Here is a 13,419-nt window from a genome sequence, read left to right as displayed (position 1 = left end):
ATAATTCAATGAATGGAGGATGGTTTGCTGGGTGCGTGATGTGCTGGCGAAACGCGAGCGATATCCCTAACATTTGCTTGGTGTTAATGTGGTATTGTAAGCTGGAAGTTCTATGGTAAAAAGAAAACTCACTACCACAGATTGTGCACAATACTATGTCGGTTGGGCTTTTTTGTACGTCGAGATGGCCAGCACTCTTCCATCTTCAGTTGCTTCACAGCTTCTGTTGCCTGTCACTACAGTCTCAAGTGTCTGTGCAAAACTTCTTGGCCAAACTGCCCGCAATGCATTGCCACAAATGTTCTGTTTTTCACTGCTGCAGATGGATCATTTGCCTTAAAATTTTTAATCAGATTAATCATTAATTCATTAATCATAATTTTCTTCTATATTTAGACATTAAATGAATGAAAACTTTATAGTGTCAAAAACACAAATTGTGTACAGAAATGTTAAACACTTTGCTAATTTGCCATCTATAATGTACTACATAAACTTTTATCTAAAACATTTATTTTTCATTTTAATCATATCAATACCTGCTTCATGACAAAAAGCTTGATTTTAGTGAAAATTCAAGTTGAAACCATGTATTTAGCCTCCTAATTGCTATTTGCCTTCCTTTAGTTTGTTTTTCAAAGAGATGAATATTTTCTGGTTATTACACTCTGTTTCACTGAATACTAATCAAATATCTCTATAAATATGGGTACGCCTTTGGCAGTAAGGCTCTCCAAGGTGAAACAGAAAACTTAGCAGTCAGAAATACTAAAAGTAGATTCGGATTGTGACACATACAGAGTGAAGCATAATATCAATGCACAATTCTATGTTTATTGGAAACAGTTTCAATTAACGGTTTTTCTTTATACAGAGGAAACTGCATACATAAAATTACTACAAAATGTGGCAGAATCCACGAGGGAGGAAAATATAATTTACAGATCCTTGCAGATTTTTTGAGTATTTGATCTCCCAGAATCATTAGCCTGGCTTTACCTTTATACAGTTGATCTAGAAATATTTTATTTAAGTTTTGTCTATCAGTTTGTTTATTAATTTTAGGAAAAATGGGGAAAAGGCGGCAGCCATCTTGAAATGGATTGTTGGTACATGTATACAGTATGTTGTATATGCCCCCCAAAAGAATTGAATGAAAAACAAATAAACAAACTACATATAATCTGCTAATGTGTTATCTACAAATGTATATTATTTAGTCTAACAGCAGAGCTCTTTTTTAAACAAGTCAAATACATTAAAAATTCAATCTGTATGTCTAAAGCATACAATATTTTTTTGGTCAAAACTCCAGCCATGTTTTTCAAGTAGAGGCCCATATCCTGCTAATTGCCATAATTTGAATTAACACGTTTTTTTTTCTTCTGTTGTCAATAAACAGTTTGAATGACGGTTAGCAGGAAGCATAATCAGTTAGCTGATTTACACAAAGAGAATCATTCACAATTCCCGCAACTCCTTGCATTCCTAAGTGAGAATGAAGTAAAGAAGAAGAGAAGAATATGAGGTCAGTGCCCAACATTCCCCAACACTTCTTTCTTTTTCCTTCTGCTCTCCTTTCTCCTCCTCCCATTGTTGTCTTTAGTTTGGATGCTTCAGTTCCAGAGTTTAAGGAAACTGTCCCAGGATCCTGTGCAGACACCCATCCCATCTTCTGGGACACCAGTGCAACTCACTCTATTGTCGTGCCCAGAGAGCACACCTGGAAAAGAGGACACAACATACATTTGAGTATGTTTTAGAAACTAAGAATAATTTTCTTGAGATGTCATTAAAAAGCAGTGCTTCTCAATTAATTTCTGTTACGCCCCCCCTAGGAAGAAGAAAACATTTTGCGCCCCCCCACTCTCCGCTGTGACTATAATTAGTATCATTTGTCTAGGAAATTGTTATAAGTACACCCCTGCATAACATTGTATCCTTATTAACATTAAAGAAAACAAAAAAAAGAAAGAAAAAGAAATATAGGCCAACATACAACAAAGAATAGCTTTATTAACATTGTTTTTTAGTCTGTAACAGAAACGATATAAAGTGCATCAATTAACCTGAAATTCAAAATAAAATAAAATTCTTATTGAAACTATAAACTCACAAAGCGGGAAGATTGTTGCCAATATTCAGCACGTTTTCGCTGAAAAAACTCAAGCGGCTTATTAGCGTGACTGGGGTATAATGTCTTTAAGTGACGCCTTAATTTATTTGGCTTCATGCTGTCTGCTGCCAACATTTTTAGACACAGTAAACACACCGGTCTTTCCTCGTCTCCCACCGTAGTCGCAGTGAAACCTCGTCTTAGCTTTCTGGGAACTTTCGTTTGTCTCATTATCTGTCTCTCTCCGCCTTTTTTTTCATCACTGTTAAGTATTTTTTCATGCTGTCTCTTGATGGTTTGTTCACTGCACCTCCTATCTCTTGCTCTGTGATGTGTGCGCGAATGCTCGGTGCAAAAAAACTACACCATAGAGCTAATACTGCCTGCGCACACTCTGACAATGAGAGCGCCACTGCCAACTACTGTAGTGGATGTGCAATTACACGTTATTCTAGTACGGCAAAAAAAAAAAAAATCATGTTCTCCGGGGTCACACGCGCCCCCCCTGGCATCGCCCCACTATTTGAGAAGGGCTGTTATAAAGCATGTGAATAAATGAAGTTTCCTTCTTTAAATTACCTTCCTACTTACCTACCTACCTTTCTTGTGCCCACCTGCCTACAACATTTGTTATAGTGAAGCCTTGTTGAGAATGGTCACCTGACATCATTTTTTACATTCCAGTTTTATTATACATAGGTTTATAGAGTTCATTTAGGCTCTATTATCTATCATGCTTTACTTTTATTTTAGTTTTTTTTTTAGATTGTTTATGTGATGTAAGGTGACCTTGAGGGTTTTACAGCTGCCTATAAGTACAAGTTCGTTCGTTCATTCGTTCATTCATTCATTCATTCATCACTCACCAACTTTTTCTCCCTTCAAAGAGTCCCAGATATGGCAATTGAAATCATCATAGCCAGCAAAGATAAGGCGGCCTGAGTTGGATAGAGCCACAGATGTGACACCAGCATTCAAACTGGTGTCCTGGTAACCAATGACCTCCTGGTCAGAGCGCAGGTCATACATCTTGCAGCTGCAGTCATCTGAGCCTGTAATAATAGCGTTTCCACTGGGGAAGAACTAAATTGGAGAATAAAGACATATTTCGATGTATAATGACAAATAGATTAAACAATGTTTTAAATTACTATGACTTAATAATGATAATAGCGATATAATAATAATATTAGTTGTTGATCTGCAATATTTATCAGTTTGTTAGTCACAATTTCCAAAAATGCAGTTATTAGATAATAACTTAACCACTAAAAGCAAAAAATATTATTGGTTTTGATATATTTAAAAATCCTTTACCTTGCAATAATGTAGCAAACAACATTTGTAGTTAACAAATTAGAAATATGCATCCATCACCAATCACTATAGCTTAACCTCTTTTGCAATCAGGTCACATGACTTTCTATCCCAAAATGTGAACATTATCAGATATCGCATAATCATATTTTTCTTCTACCATTTCATCACCAAAACGGTGTTTGTATTTCATTGTAATGTGTGGTATCTATTGTCTGGTTAAAATGTTTATTACATAAAATACTGAGGAACAGGTTGGCTATCAAGATCACGTCATAGAAAACCCTAATTTTTTCTGACAACAATAACAGCATATGAGCATAGCTGTATGCTATAGCTGTAAGAAAACTTGTAATATTTACTCAATTGGGATTGGGAGTCACAGTGAAGCTGCAGAGAAAGCCACGAGGTGGCTGTGGCTGAAAAGGGCAGATCCGTGGGTTGCTACTGGGACACAAGCCGGGTCTTTATCACCCCGGCTGGGTCGCCTGGGCGAGGGTGTATGCTGTTGTGAGACCCGAAACACCCTATGAACCCAGGATACATCACTGACGATGTGTCCCAGTGCATCCAGGAGATGTATCTTTAAGTTTATGTCTGGCAGAGCCAGTGACCCCTAGGAAAGACTAGGTGACTACTGGAAAGACAATTTGGCAGCTCGGAAAGACGGCACCTGGGACAGTATGGCTACGGAAAGCCCTACAGAGAAACACCCCCAGGAGATCCCCAATCGGACGGACCTAACGTTAATGACCCCTGCAATGGAAATGACTACGACAGTGACATGTATCTGCAGCAAGCTGTGCAAGAACCAGCATGGCTTAAAGATCCATCAGGCCAGAATGAAATGTCTGGAGCGGGAAGTTGAGGTGCAACGCACAGGTCCTGGACCTGGTGAGAGGCAGGAGGAGCCCGGGCAGGAGGCAAACCACAGATCCCAGTCCCTCCACATACCGGAGCCTCCCAATCCTAACAGAGTAGTTCAACAGCAGCAGATTAAGTGGCCCCCAGCAAATAGACGGAGTGAGTGGCTGCAGTTTGATGAGGACGTGTCCACCATCATCCAAGCCACAGCCAGAGGAGATGTCAACAGCAGACTCCAGGCGATAAGTACCATCATCGTCAGTTACGGCTCAAAGATTTGGACGGATCGAGAAGGGCAACACTGAGACCACCTCTTACACCATGAACCGCAGGTCCTTTAAGATACACCAACTGCGCAAGGAGCTGCGAACCCTCAAGAAACAGTTCAAGAGAGCTGCTGATGGGGACAAGCAAGCTTCAAAAGAGCTGAATAACATCCTGCGGAAGAAGTTGAAAACTCTCCTCAGAGCAGAGTGGCATAGGAGGCGCGGGAGAGAGAGCAAGGAAGCGTGCAGCCTTCATCGCCAATCCCTTCCGGTTTTCTAAACGGCTGCTCGGGGACAAGCGGAGTGGCTGACTTGAGTGCTCAAGGGAGGAAGTGAATCGCTTCCTCAAACACCATGAGCGACCAACTGAGTGGTCAAGACCTAGGACCCAACAGAGCGCTCATCAGCCCTGCCCCACCATCGGCAGAGTTCAAGTTGGCAGAGCCTAGTTTGAAGGAGGTTGAAGAAGTCATCAAGGCAGCCCGTTCTGCATCTTCCCCTGGCACCAGTGGTGTACCTTACCTCGTCTACAAGCGCTGTCCAGAAATTATCCGGCATCTGTGGAAGGTCTTGAAAGTGATCTGGTGAAGGGGGAGAGTAGCCGACCAGTGGAGGTGTGCTGAGGGAGTTTGGATACCCAAGGAGGAGGACTCGAAAAACATTAACCAGTTTTGGACTATCTCACTATTGAGTATGGAAGGGAAGGTGTTTTTCAGCATCGTCTCCCGAAGACTGACCGAGTTTCTCCTCAAGAACAACTACATCGACACTTCAGTGCAGAAGGGTGGGATTCCTGGAGTCCCCGGCTGTCTAGAGCACAATGGTGTAGTCACACAGCTCATCAGAGAGGCCATGAGAGCAAAGGAGAAATAGCGGTTTTGTGGTTGGACCTGACTAATTCCTACGGGTCCATCCCACACAAGCTAGTTGAGCTTGCGTTACACCTACACCATGTTCCCAGTAAGATCAAGGACCTGATTCTGGATTACTATGATAACTTCAGGCTCAGGGTCACTTCAGGGTCAGTAACCTCAGACTGGCATTGTTTTGAGAAAGGAATAATAACAGGCTGTACCATCTCCGTTGTTCTCTTTGCACTGGCGATGAATATGGTGGTAAAGGCGGCTGAGGTGGAGTGCAAAGGGCCTCTATCCAGATCAGGTGTTCGACAGCCCCCCATAAGAGCCTACATGGACGACCTTACCGTCACAACAACATCAGTCCCAGGGTGTAGGTGGATCTCGCAGGGTTTGGAGAGACTCATCCTATGGGCCAGGATGAGTTTCAAGCCCACTAAGTCAAGGTCCATGGTACTGAAGAAGGGGAAAGTGGTGGACAAATTCCGATTCTCAATCTCAGGAACCGCAATTCCATCGATCACGGAGCAACCAGTCAAGAGCCTGGAAAAGCTCTTTGACTCCAGCCTGAAGGACACTGCTGCCATCCAGAAGTCTACGGAAGAGCTTGGAGGGTGGCTCACTAAGGTGGACAAGTCTGGCCTTAGATTTAAAGCCTGGATCTATCAGCTCTCCATCCTTCCCAGAGTCCTGTGGCCTCTCCTCGTGTATGCAGTCCCAGTAACAATGGTGGAATCCTTTGAAAGGAAGCTCAGCAGCTTTCTGCGCAGATGGTTGGGTCTTCCTCGCAGCCTTAACAGCGCTGCATTGTACGGGACAAGTAACACCCTTCAATGGGCTCACTGAAGAATTTAAGGTGGCATGCACAAGAGAAGCCCTACAGTACAGAGACTCCAGGGACTGCAAGGTGTCATCAGCCGGGATTGAGGAGAAGACAGGAAGGAAGTGGAAGGCAGAAAAGTCAGTGGAGGTGGCTGAGTCATGCCTAAGGCAAAAGACACTAGTTGGGGCGGTGGCAACAGGAAGAACAGGCTTGGGCTACTTCCCAAAGACCTAAGTCAGCCATGCACGGGGCAAAGAGAGAAACCACCTACTTCAGGAGGAGGTCCGAGCAGGCGTGGAGGAAGAGCGAGTGGGTAGGGCAGTGGGACTCCGGCAGCAGGGGGCATGGACAAGGTGGGAGAGTGCGTTACAGCGCAAAGTTACCTTGTCAAACATCATGCAGGGAAACTTCCACCGCGTCCGGTTCCTTGTGGCGGCAGTCTACCATGCCGTCCCCAGCCCAGCAAACCTCCATGCGTGGGGAAAGAGTGAGACACCCACCTGTTCCCTTTGCTCCGGAAGAGCCTCCCTGGAACATCTCTTCAGCAGCTGCCCAAAGTCCCTGGCCGATGGTCGCTATCGCTGGCGCCATGACCAGGTACTCAAAGCAGTGGCTGAGAGCATAGCCTTGGCCATTAGTACCACCAAACACCATCGTGCTCTGAAGAAGGCAATCTCCTTCATAAAAGCTGGAGAGAAACCTCGTGCAGGTCCACAGATAACAACGGGACTCCTCCACACAGCTCCTGATTGGCAACTGCACGTTGACCTTGGAAAACAACTGATATTCCCCTCGCACATCATAACATCTTTACGGCCAGACATGATCATCATCTCAGAGGCTTCGAAACACCTGATCATGCTGGAGCTTACAGTGCCCTGGGAAGAGCGGATTGAGGAAGCCAACGAAAGAAAACATGCCAAGTATCAGGAGCTGGTGGAGGAGTGCAGGGGCAGGGGCTGGAGAACCTTCTACGAGCCCATAGAAGTTGGCTGTAGAGGCTTTGCAGGATGCTCCCTCTGTAAAGTCTTTGGCCGATTGGGAGTTACAGGGACAGCCAAAAAGAGGGCCATTAAATCCGCAAGTGAAGCTGCAGAGAAAGCCACGAGGTGGGTGTGGCTTAAAAGGGCAGATCCGTGGGTTGCTACTGGGACACAAGCCGGGTCTTGATCACCCCAGCTGGGTCGCCTGGGCGAGGGTGTATGATGTCGTGAGACCCGAAACACCCTATGAACCCAGGATACATCCTGACGATGTGTCCCAGTGCATCCAGGAGATGTAGCTTTAAGTAAGAATTGCAACACATGTGAAAATCGTGTTTTTGAATATATAAACAATAACAGACCATTATTTAAATACCTGTGGAATTATGTCTGCGGATAAGATAACAACAGGTAATAATAAACTGTTTGAGTTGACAGTATTTTTTTTTTAATTATCTTGTCAGCTCAGGTATTTATGTTTTGTGAAGTACAAAGTGTGGTGCTGCTCACAGAGATGGCGTTGATGTCACTGGTGTGTCCAGTGAAGGTCTGTTTGCAGGCACCTTCCCTCAGGTCCCACAGCTTGGCCAGAGAATCGCAGGCACCAGAAATGAAAGTATTCATGTCTGGAGACAGCGCCAGAGACATACAGTCTCCAATGTGGTTGGTGAAGATAATCTTCTGCTTGCCAGTCTCCAGGTCCCACAGACAGCTGGTCAACAGAGGGGAGGAGAGAGTCATGTCTGAGTTAATCCTGGCATTACTCTGAAAAAAAAAATCATCCACACTCGTTTTTCATGAGGAAACTCACCAAGTAGTATCACCAGAAGCTGTCAGAATTTCAGTATCACTAATGAAACGGCAGCAAGATAGGTACCCTGTGCGTGGTTTGTATATCAAGAGCTTAATTTCTTGTTTATCTGCAGAAATTTCCAGAGGAAAACTTTGTAACGAGCTTGCTCACCGGTGTGTGCATCCAGCTCCCTCAGGGTTTTGGGGCTGGCAGCCTTGACATTGTACACTGTACATATGTTATCCAAACCACCACTGGCCACCAGGTTACCAGAAGGGGCAAAGGCAACACTCATCACCCAAGCAGATTTTAAGGGTACAGCAACAAGCTGAGAACAAGAATCTTTCATTTAGCAAATTTAGATGAGAGAAAACGGCAACCAGCAATAATAAATTCATTTTATTTTGATAATTAGCACTTGAACTTGGGTTTCATAGCAAGTTGCAGACTGATGTAAAAACATACAAACACAATGAATATTCCCTCTTTTGATGCTTTTAGGACGATGTGGTCAATAAAAGACAAATGAAAAAAAATATTAATGTCAACCAGTGTTTAAAATTCTAATTTTAAAAAATATGTAAGTACAAGAGTGACAAACTTTGAATATGATATGAAATTTGGTATGAGATTGAAATTTTGACACAATGCAGACAGTACACCTTGAAATGCTATTTTTGATTGCTGAATAAATCAAAGGGCATGTGAGAATACCTTGTTGCCTGTAAATGTGTCCCAGATGAGAAGTTTACCATCCTGTGATGCACTGACCATTTGTCTGACATAAATGACAGAGATACAGTTTTCAAGGATCAATTAGAAAATCAAATTCAAATACTCAGTAGTTGTTATTAGAAAGTGCATGGTGTATAAATTATGAGAAGCAAAGAAACTACATTATTGGGTTTAGCAGTTTTCGATAAATAGCCAGCGCAATGTTGTTCCATGTCCCACTTTTATCTTATATATGTTGTGTAAAACATGAGTGGCCCTTACCTCGAGTCAGCTGACCAATGCATTGCATAGATTTTAGCCAAGTGACCCTTGAGCGTCTTCCGAAGCTTCAGCTGGACTCGGCCAACGGAAGCCACACCACCTGCTGCTGATGACATGCTGCCATCATTGACAGCCTTGCGGGCTGCCTGGCATTTGTAATTACAAACGCATAGGGATGGAAAAAAAAAGAAGAAAACTTGATTCTAAGGAATGATTATTATCTTTGCTAATCAGAATACCTGAAAAGATCCAATTTTAAGAATTGAATTTATTGTTAGGGGAAACCAAAAAAACATACTTTTGTAAAAAAATAAAAATAAAAAATAAATATATATCTTTGAATAATAATGGATATTTCTAGAAAAGTAAACTTTTCACATAATTACATTGACACTAAACCCTATTGTGTGTTTCTGTGCAGCAGCAATGGACTACAATTTTCTTTTGTTTTGAGTAAAAGGTTCATAGCTTTTATTTTTTAAATAACAGCAACATCCTATTTCATGGTGGTCTCAACAACAGAACATAGGTTTAGTAAAACGTTTCATTTCATGTCACCAGATTTTTTACAAAAGTCACCTGCAACGGGTGCTTACCTCAATCTTTGTACGGAGGCTATCACACTCCTTTTTCAGTGCATCAATTTCAGCTTTCTCAGCTGCCATTTTGTCAGTCAATAAAAGATGCAACAGATAGAAAGCAAAGGGTCCCTAGAAGAATAAAGACACACAATGTATGTATGTATGTATGTATGACACACACATAGATACACACATGTGTAAGTGTGTATATGTGTATATATACATACACACACACACACACACACACACACACACATATATATATATATATAAAGAGAGAGAAACATATATAGATATAGATATGCATACAGAGGGGCTGGTGACTACAGCAGTTTAAATCCTGTGGAGATCTTAAGAGAGGCTTTACTAGTCAAATCTCCTGTCATCCGATTACTGAGTGCTTTTTACCTCAGAATCAAAGTGTGGTGGTTAGGGATTGATGCAGTTACAATCAAATATCAGCAGCCCCTTCTCTTCTGAAGTAACACTCCAAGCCTCTCAACTCTCAGACTACTCTGTCAACACCATTAACAAAGAAAATACTCCCTAACCATGATAGATCACGATGAAGCTGATATTACACCAAAAGTCCTGTTTTGCAGCTTCTGTTAAAACAGTCCAAAGATTACCTTTATTTGAAGGTGAGCATCAGCAGTCACCTTCAGATCACAATGACCTAGAAGGTGTATTCTAAAGAATTTTTCAATTTACACGAAATGTCTTAAGTTTTCATACAGCTATATTTGAAGACCCACTCAGATTTTTAATTAGTGTTACACAACAATAATTATTATTTTTGCCCCAAAATAATATTGTAAATTTAAGAGAATGATCCTGATTATACATTTTAAAGATGTAAGTTTTCAATTATAAAACTATCTAAACTCCCATACAATGTAAAACAATAATGATCATGTTGGTTAATCATAAAAGTATGTTTTCTTCAGCAATTGGTTTGTACTAACCAGTCAGTAAAGAAGCGATAAACAAATAAAGAAGCCATAAAGCACATTCTCTCGATTATTCAAGGAGCTTACTGTGGAATACTCTGCTTGCATAAAACAATCATTGCTATTATTCTGACATTTTGCTCATTTTTAATTTGTTTGGAATCCATCCAACAGTTTTTGCATTCAACAACAACAACAACAACAATAATAATAACTATAAACAAAAAAGATAAAATAATGAGATGATTGGTGGGCAGAAATATGAAGGCTTGTGGGGGAAGAAAATGCAGAAAAAAAACTCACCACTCCGACACACTATGGTTCCTCAACTCTCGCCTCCTTTTGATCCTTCAGCTCCACCAGTGCGTTGGTTCTTTAGATGCAGACTACAAGCAGTGTTCTACTTTGTGCAAGAACTCTTTCTTGCTCTCTCTCTTCCTCCACAGTAAAGAACAGATGCGGATTGGAGGGGATGAAGGAGATAAGGGATGAAAGGATAAAGCTCAAAGATGGAAATAGAGAGGGGAAGGTAAGAGAGAGTTGGGAAGAAGGAGCATTGGGAGCGAAGGATAACGTAAACCGATTGGAGAACTAAAATTAGGTCATGAGGTTAAAAGAAGAGTACAGGTGAAGAATTGAAAAGCAAAAAACAGAAAAGAACAGTAAAAAAGGACAGAAAAGTTTTGAATATGAAATTATTATGTAAAATATTGTGTAGGATTGGAGAGAAAGGACTAATGCTCTTTGAAAGCTGTGCTAAATTAACAAAATCTAAATATAAATTATAACAAATAATAATAAAAGAAATTACAGTAAATATTTAAAAAACACAAAATTTTGCCATGATTTTTATCTTAAAAGATACATTTTGATTGGTATAAATATGGATGGATGGATGGTGTTTCAGTTAAGGGTAATGGGGTGAATTCGTTTGTCAGTGCTAATGAGCTGAGCTCAGGTAATCGGAGTCTAATGGGATATCCGGGAACAGGAGATCTTATTAAGGAATTAGAGCATATCAGGCAAAATGTGCGTCACACTTGATAAACTGATATGTAAGGGGAACAAAAGTCAAGAATTTCAGCTCAAAATGAGGGATGGCTGTATCAGAAAACAGGATCCTTGTTAAATATCAAATAACTTTAGTTATATCTGGGTAGTCAGCGATGGAACAACCAAGGGGATTTGAAATTGCGCATTGACAAGAAGGTGCTGGTCTTCAGTGAGAGATGATCTCACTTGGTCTACCCACCTTCAGCATCCTTTAATCTGACTTGTGTGTTGTTGTTGGTGTTTTGTGTTTTTAGCAATGTGTTAAAACTGCATGGTGGTCAAATGCAATACTGCATGTGCCTGCACTGTAGAGGCCAAAGTCTGCTAGGTTTTAAATAAATGTACTCATAAAAATCTCATAAATACTCAATTGACAACTTCACTTAGAGAGTCCACACTTGGGATGAAGATTTTCATTTTGTTTTTTTTAATTGTATTTTACTCAATACAGGTGATCTTGTAGGGTGTGTTTGTAAAAGTATTAGATTGTTATAGTTGAGTATTAACGAGTTTATTAACGAGCAGGAATCAAAATAGCCATAAATCAATATTTGCTTATAAATTGATACAAAATTATCTTTTTTCCCCCAGTTTTAGAACCAAATAATGCTATTCCTGCACTAGATCTGCTTTTAATTGTATCTTTATTCCATAGAAGAAAATGAATTTCCTGTATCTGTCATAAAAAAATTAAACTTGATTCTTTCTGTCTGTCTCTTTTGGGATACTGCTGCTTTTCCAGAAGCCACATTCCTGAGCTTTACAAAGCAAAAATTCAAAATGGAAGTTATTTGCTATCAAATATTTACTTAGACGTGGTGAGTGATTGTGATGCTACCCTCAGTGCAAACGTGGACTTCACAGAAAATATATTCTGATATTTTGCTCTGACAGATGACATTTTGAGCTGGCTTTAGGAAAAGCAGGAAGGATCAGAGAACTAAAGGCAATAATGTCACAGCTGCAGGGGAAACTGTAGAAACATTTCCATCAAATCAATGTTCTTGAGCTGTAGATACCCTACTCTTTGTATTATGAGAAACAGGTGTTAAATGATCTCTCTGGCAGGCAAACATGGAGGTGCTGATGCATACTTTTTTCACATTCATATAGATTATTTTAACAGTCTACTTTCTGGTTTCTCCAAGGAGCAACAGTATCAAATGTGCTCATGTAGACCAGAATGCAAGAGCATATCAAATCAGTTTTAAAGTCACTGAATTGGCTCCCTGTTCATTTCAGGATTGATTTTTAATTTTCTTTTCAATCAATCAATCTTTATTTATATAGCATCTGTTACAATCAACAAACAAAAATGTTTCTAGGTGCTTTACAGAATCCCAGGGCCTGATCCCCAAACAAGGTTTTGGGCCATCGTATTTGAACCATTGCAGACCCTGAGGTCCTTTGGTTCTACTCTTGATAGTCCACGTTCAGACAAAACCAATTTTATCACTAGAGCCCACACCTATGAAATCACCTGCCAGAGAGCATCAGTGCTGCAGACTGTTGATTCTTTTAGAGGGGCCTCAAGACTTACATTTTTAATCTTGCTATCAATTGATTATTCCTTAATTAGCTATTCATGGTGTTTTTATTTTAGACATTGGACTATGGATGTTTTTTGCTAGTTATATTTCCTCGACTATAGTGTTCTTGTGACTCCAGTGTTTCCCATATAGGGGGCCCTTGGCACTTTGGGATCTCTCTGGGCTGCACTTGGGAGTTTCTCCATGCTCTCGCAGAGCCTATGGCTGCGCCCCATGGTTGTCCCAGCATGAACAGCTTCCCTCAAGTGCGTGCACACACATAGACATATG

The 13,419-nt window shown here is 40.9% G+C and overlaps 1 protein-coding gene across 1 annotated transcript; it reads right to left on the bottom strand.

Moving 5' to 3' along the window:
- Positions 1-812: 812 nt before the first annotated feature.
- LOC101069099 (guanine nucleotide-binding protein G(I)/G(S)/G(T) subunit beta-3-like) lies at positions 813-13,305 on the bottom strand. The gene is made up of 9 exons (XM_003976288.3): positions 10,850-13,305; positions 9,612-9,725; positions 9,016-9,161; positions 8,734-8,797; positions 8,191-8,347; positions 8,038-8,104; positions 7,737-7,938; positions 2,983-3,199; positions 813-1,723 (listed from the first exon to the last, which is right to left on the bottom strand). Exons 2-9 carry the CDS (start codon positions 9,678-9,680, stop codon positions 1,617-1,619), a joined length of 1,029 nt encoding a protein of 342 aa, XP_003976337.1. The 5' UTR covers positions 9,681-9,725; positions 10,850-13,305; the 3' UTR covers positions 813-1,616.
- Between the last annotated feature and the right edge of the window lie 114 nt (positions 13,306-13,419).

This window comes from Takifugu rubripes, chromosome 12 (assembly GCF_901000725.2).
Source record: "Takifugu rubripes chromosome 12, fTakRub1.2, whole genome shotgun sequence".
Taxonomy (NCBI): Eukaryota; Metazoa; Chordata; class Actinopteri; order Tetraodontiformes; family Tetraodontidae; genus Takifugu; species Takifugu rubripes.
The sequence above is the reverse complement of the archived record's forward strand: the minus strand, read 5'-3'. Positions and strand labels throughout refer to the sequence as shown.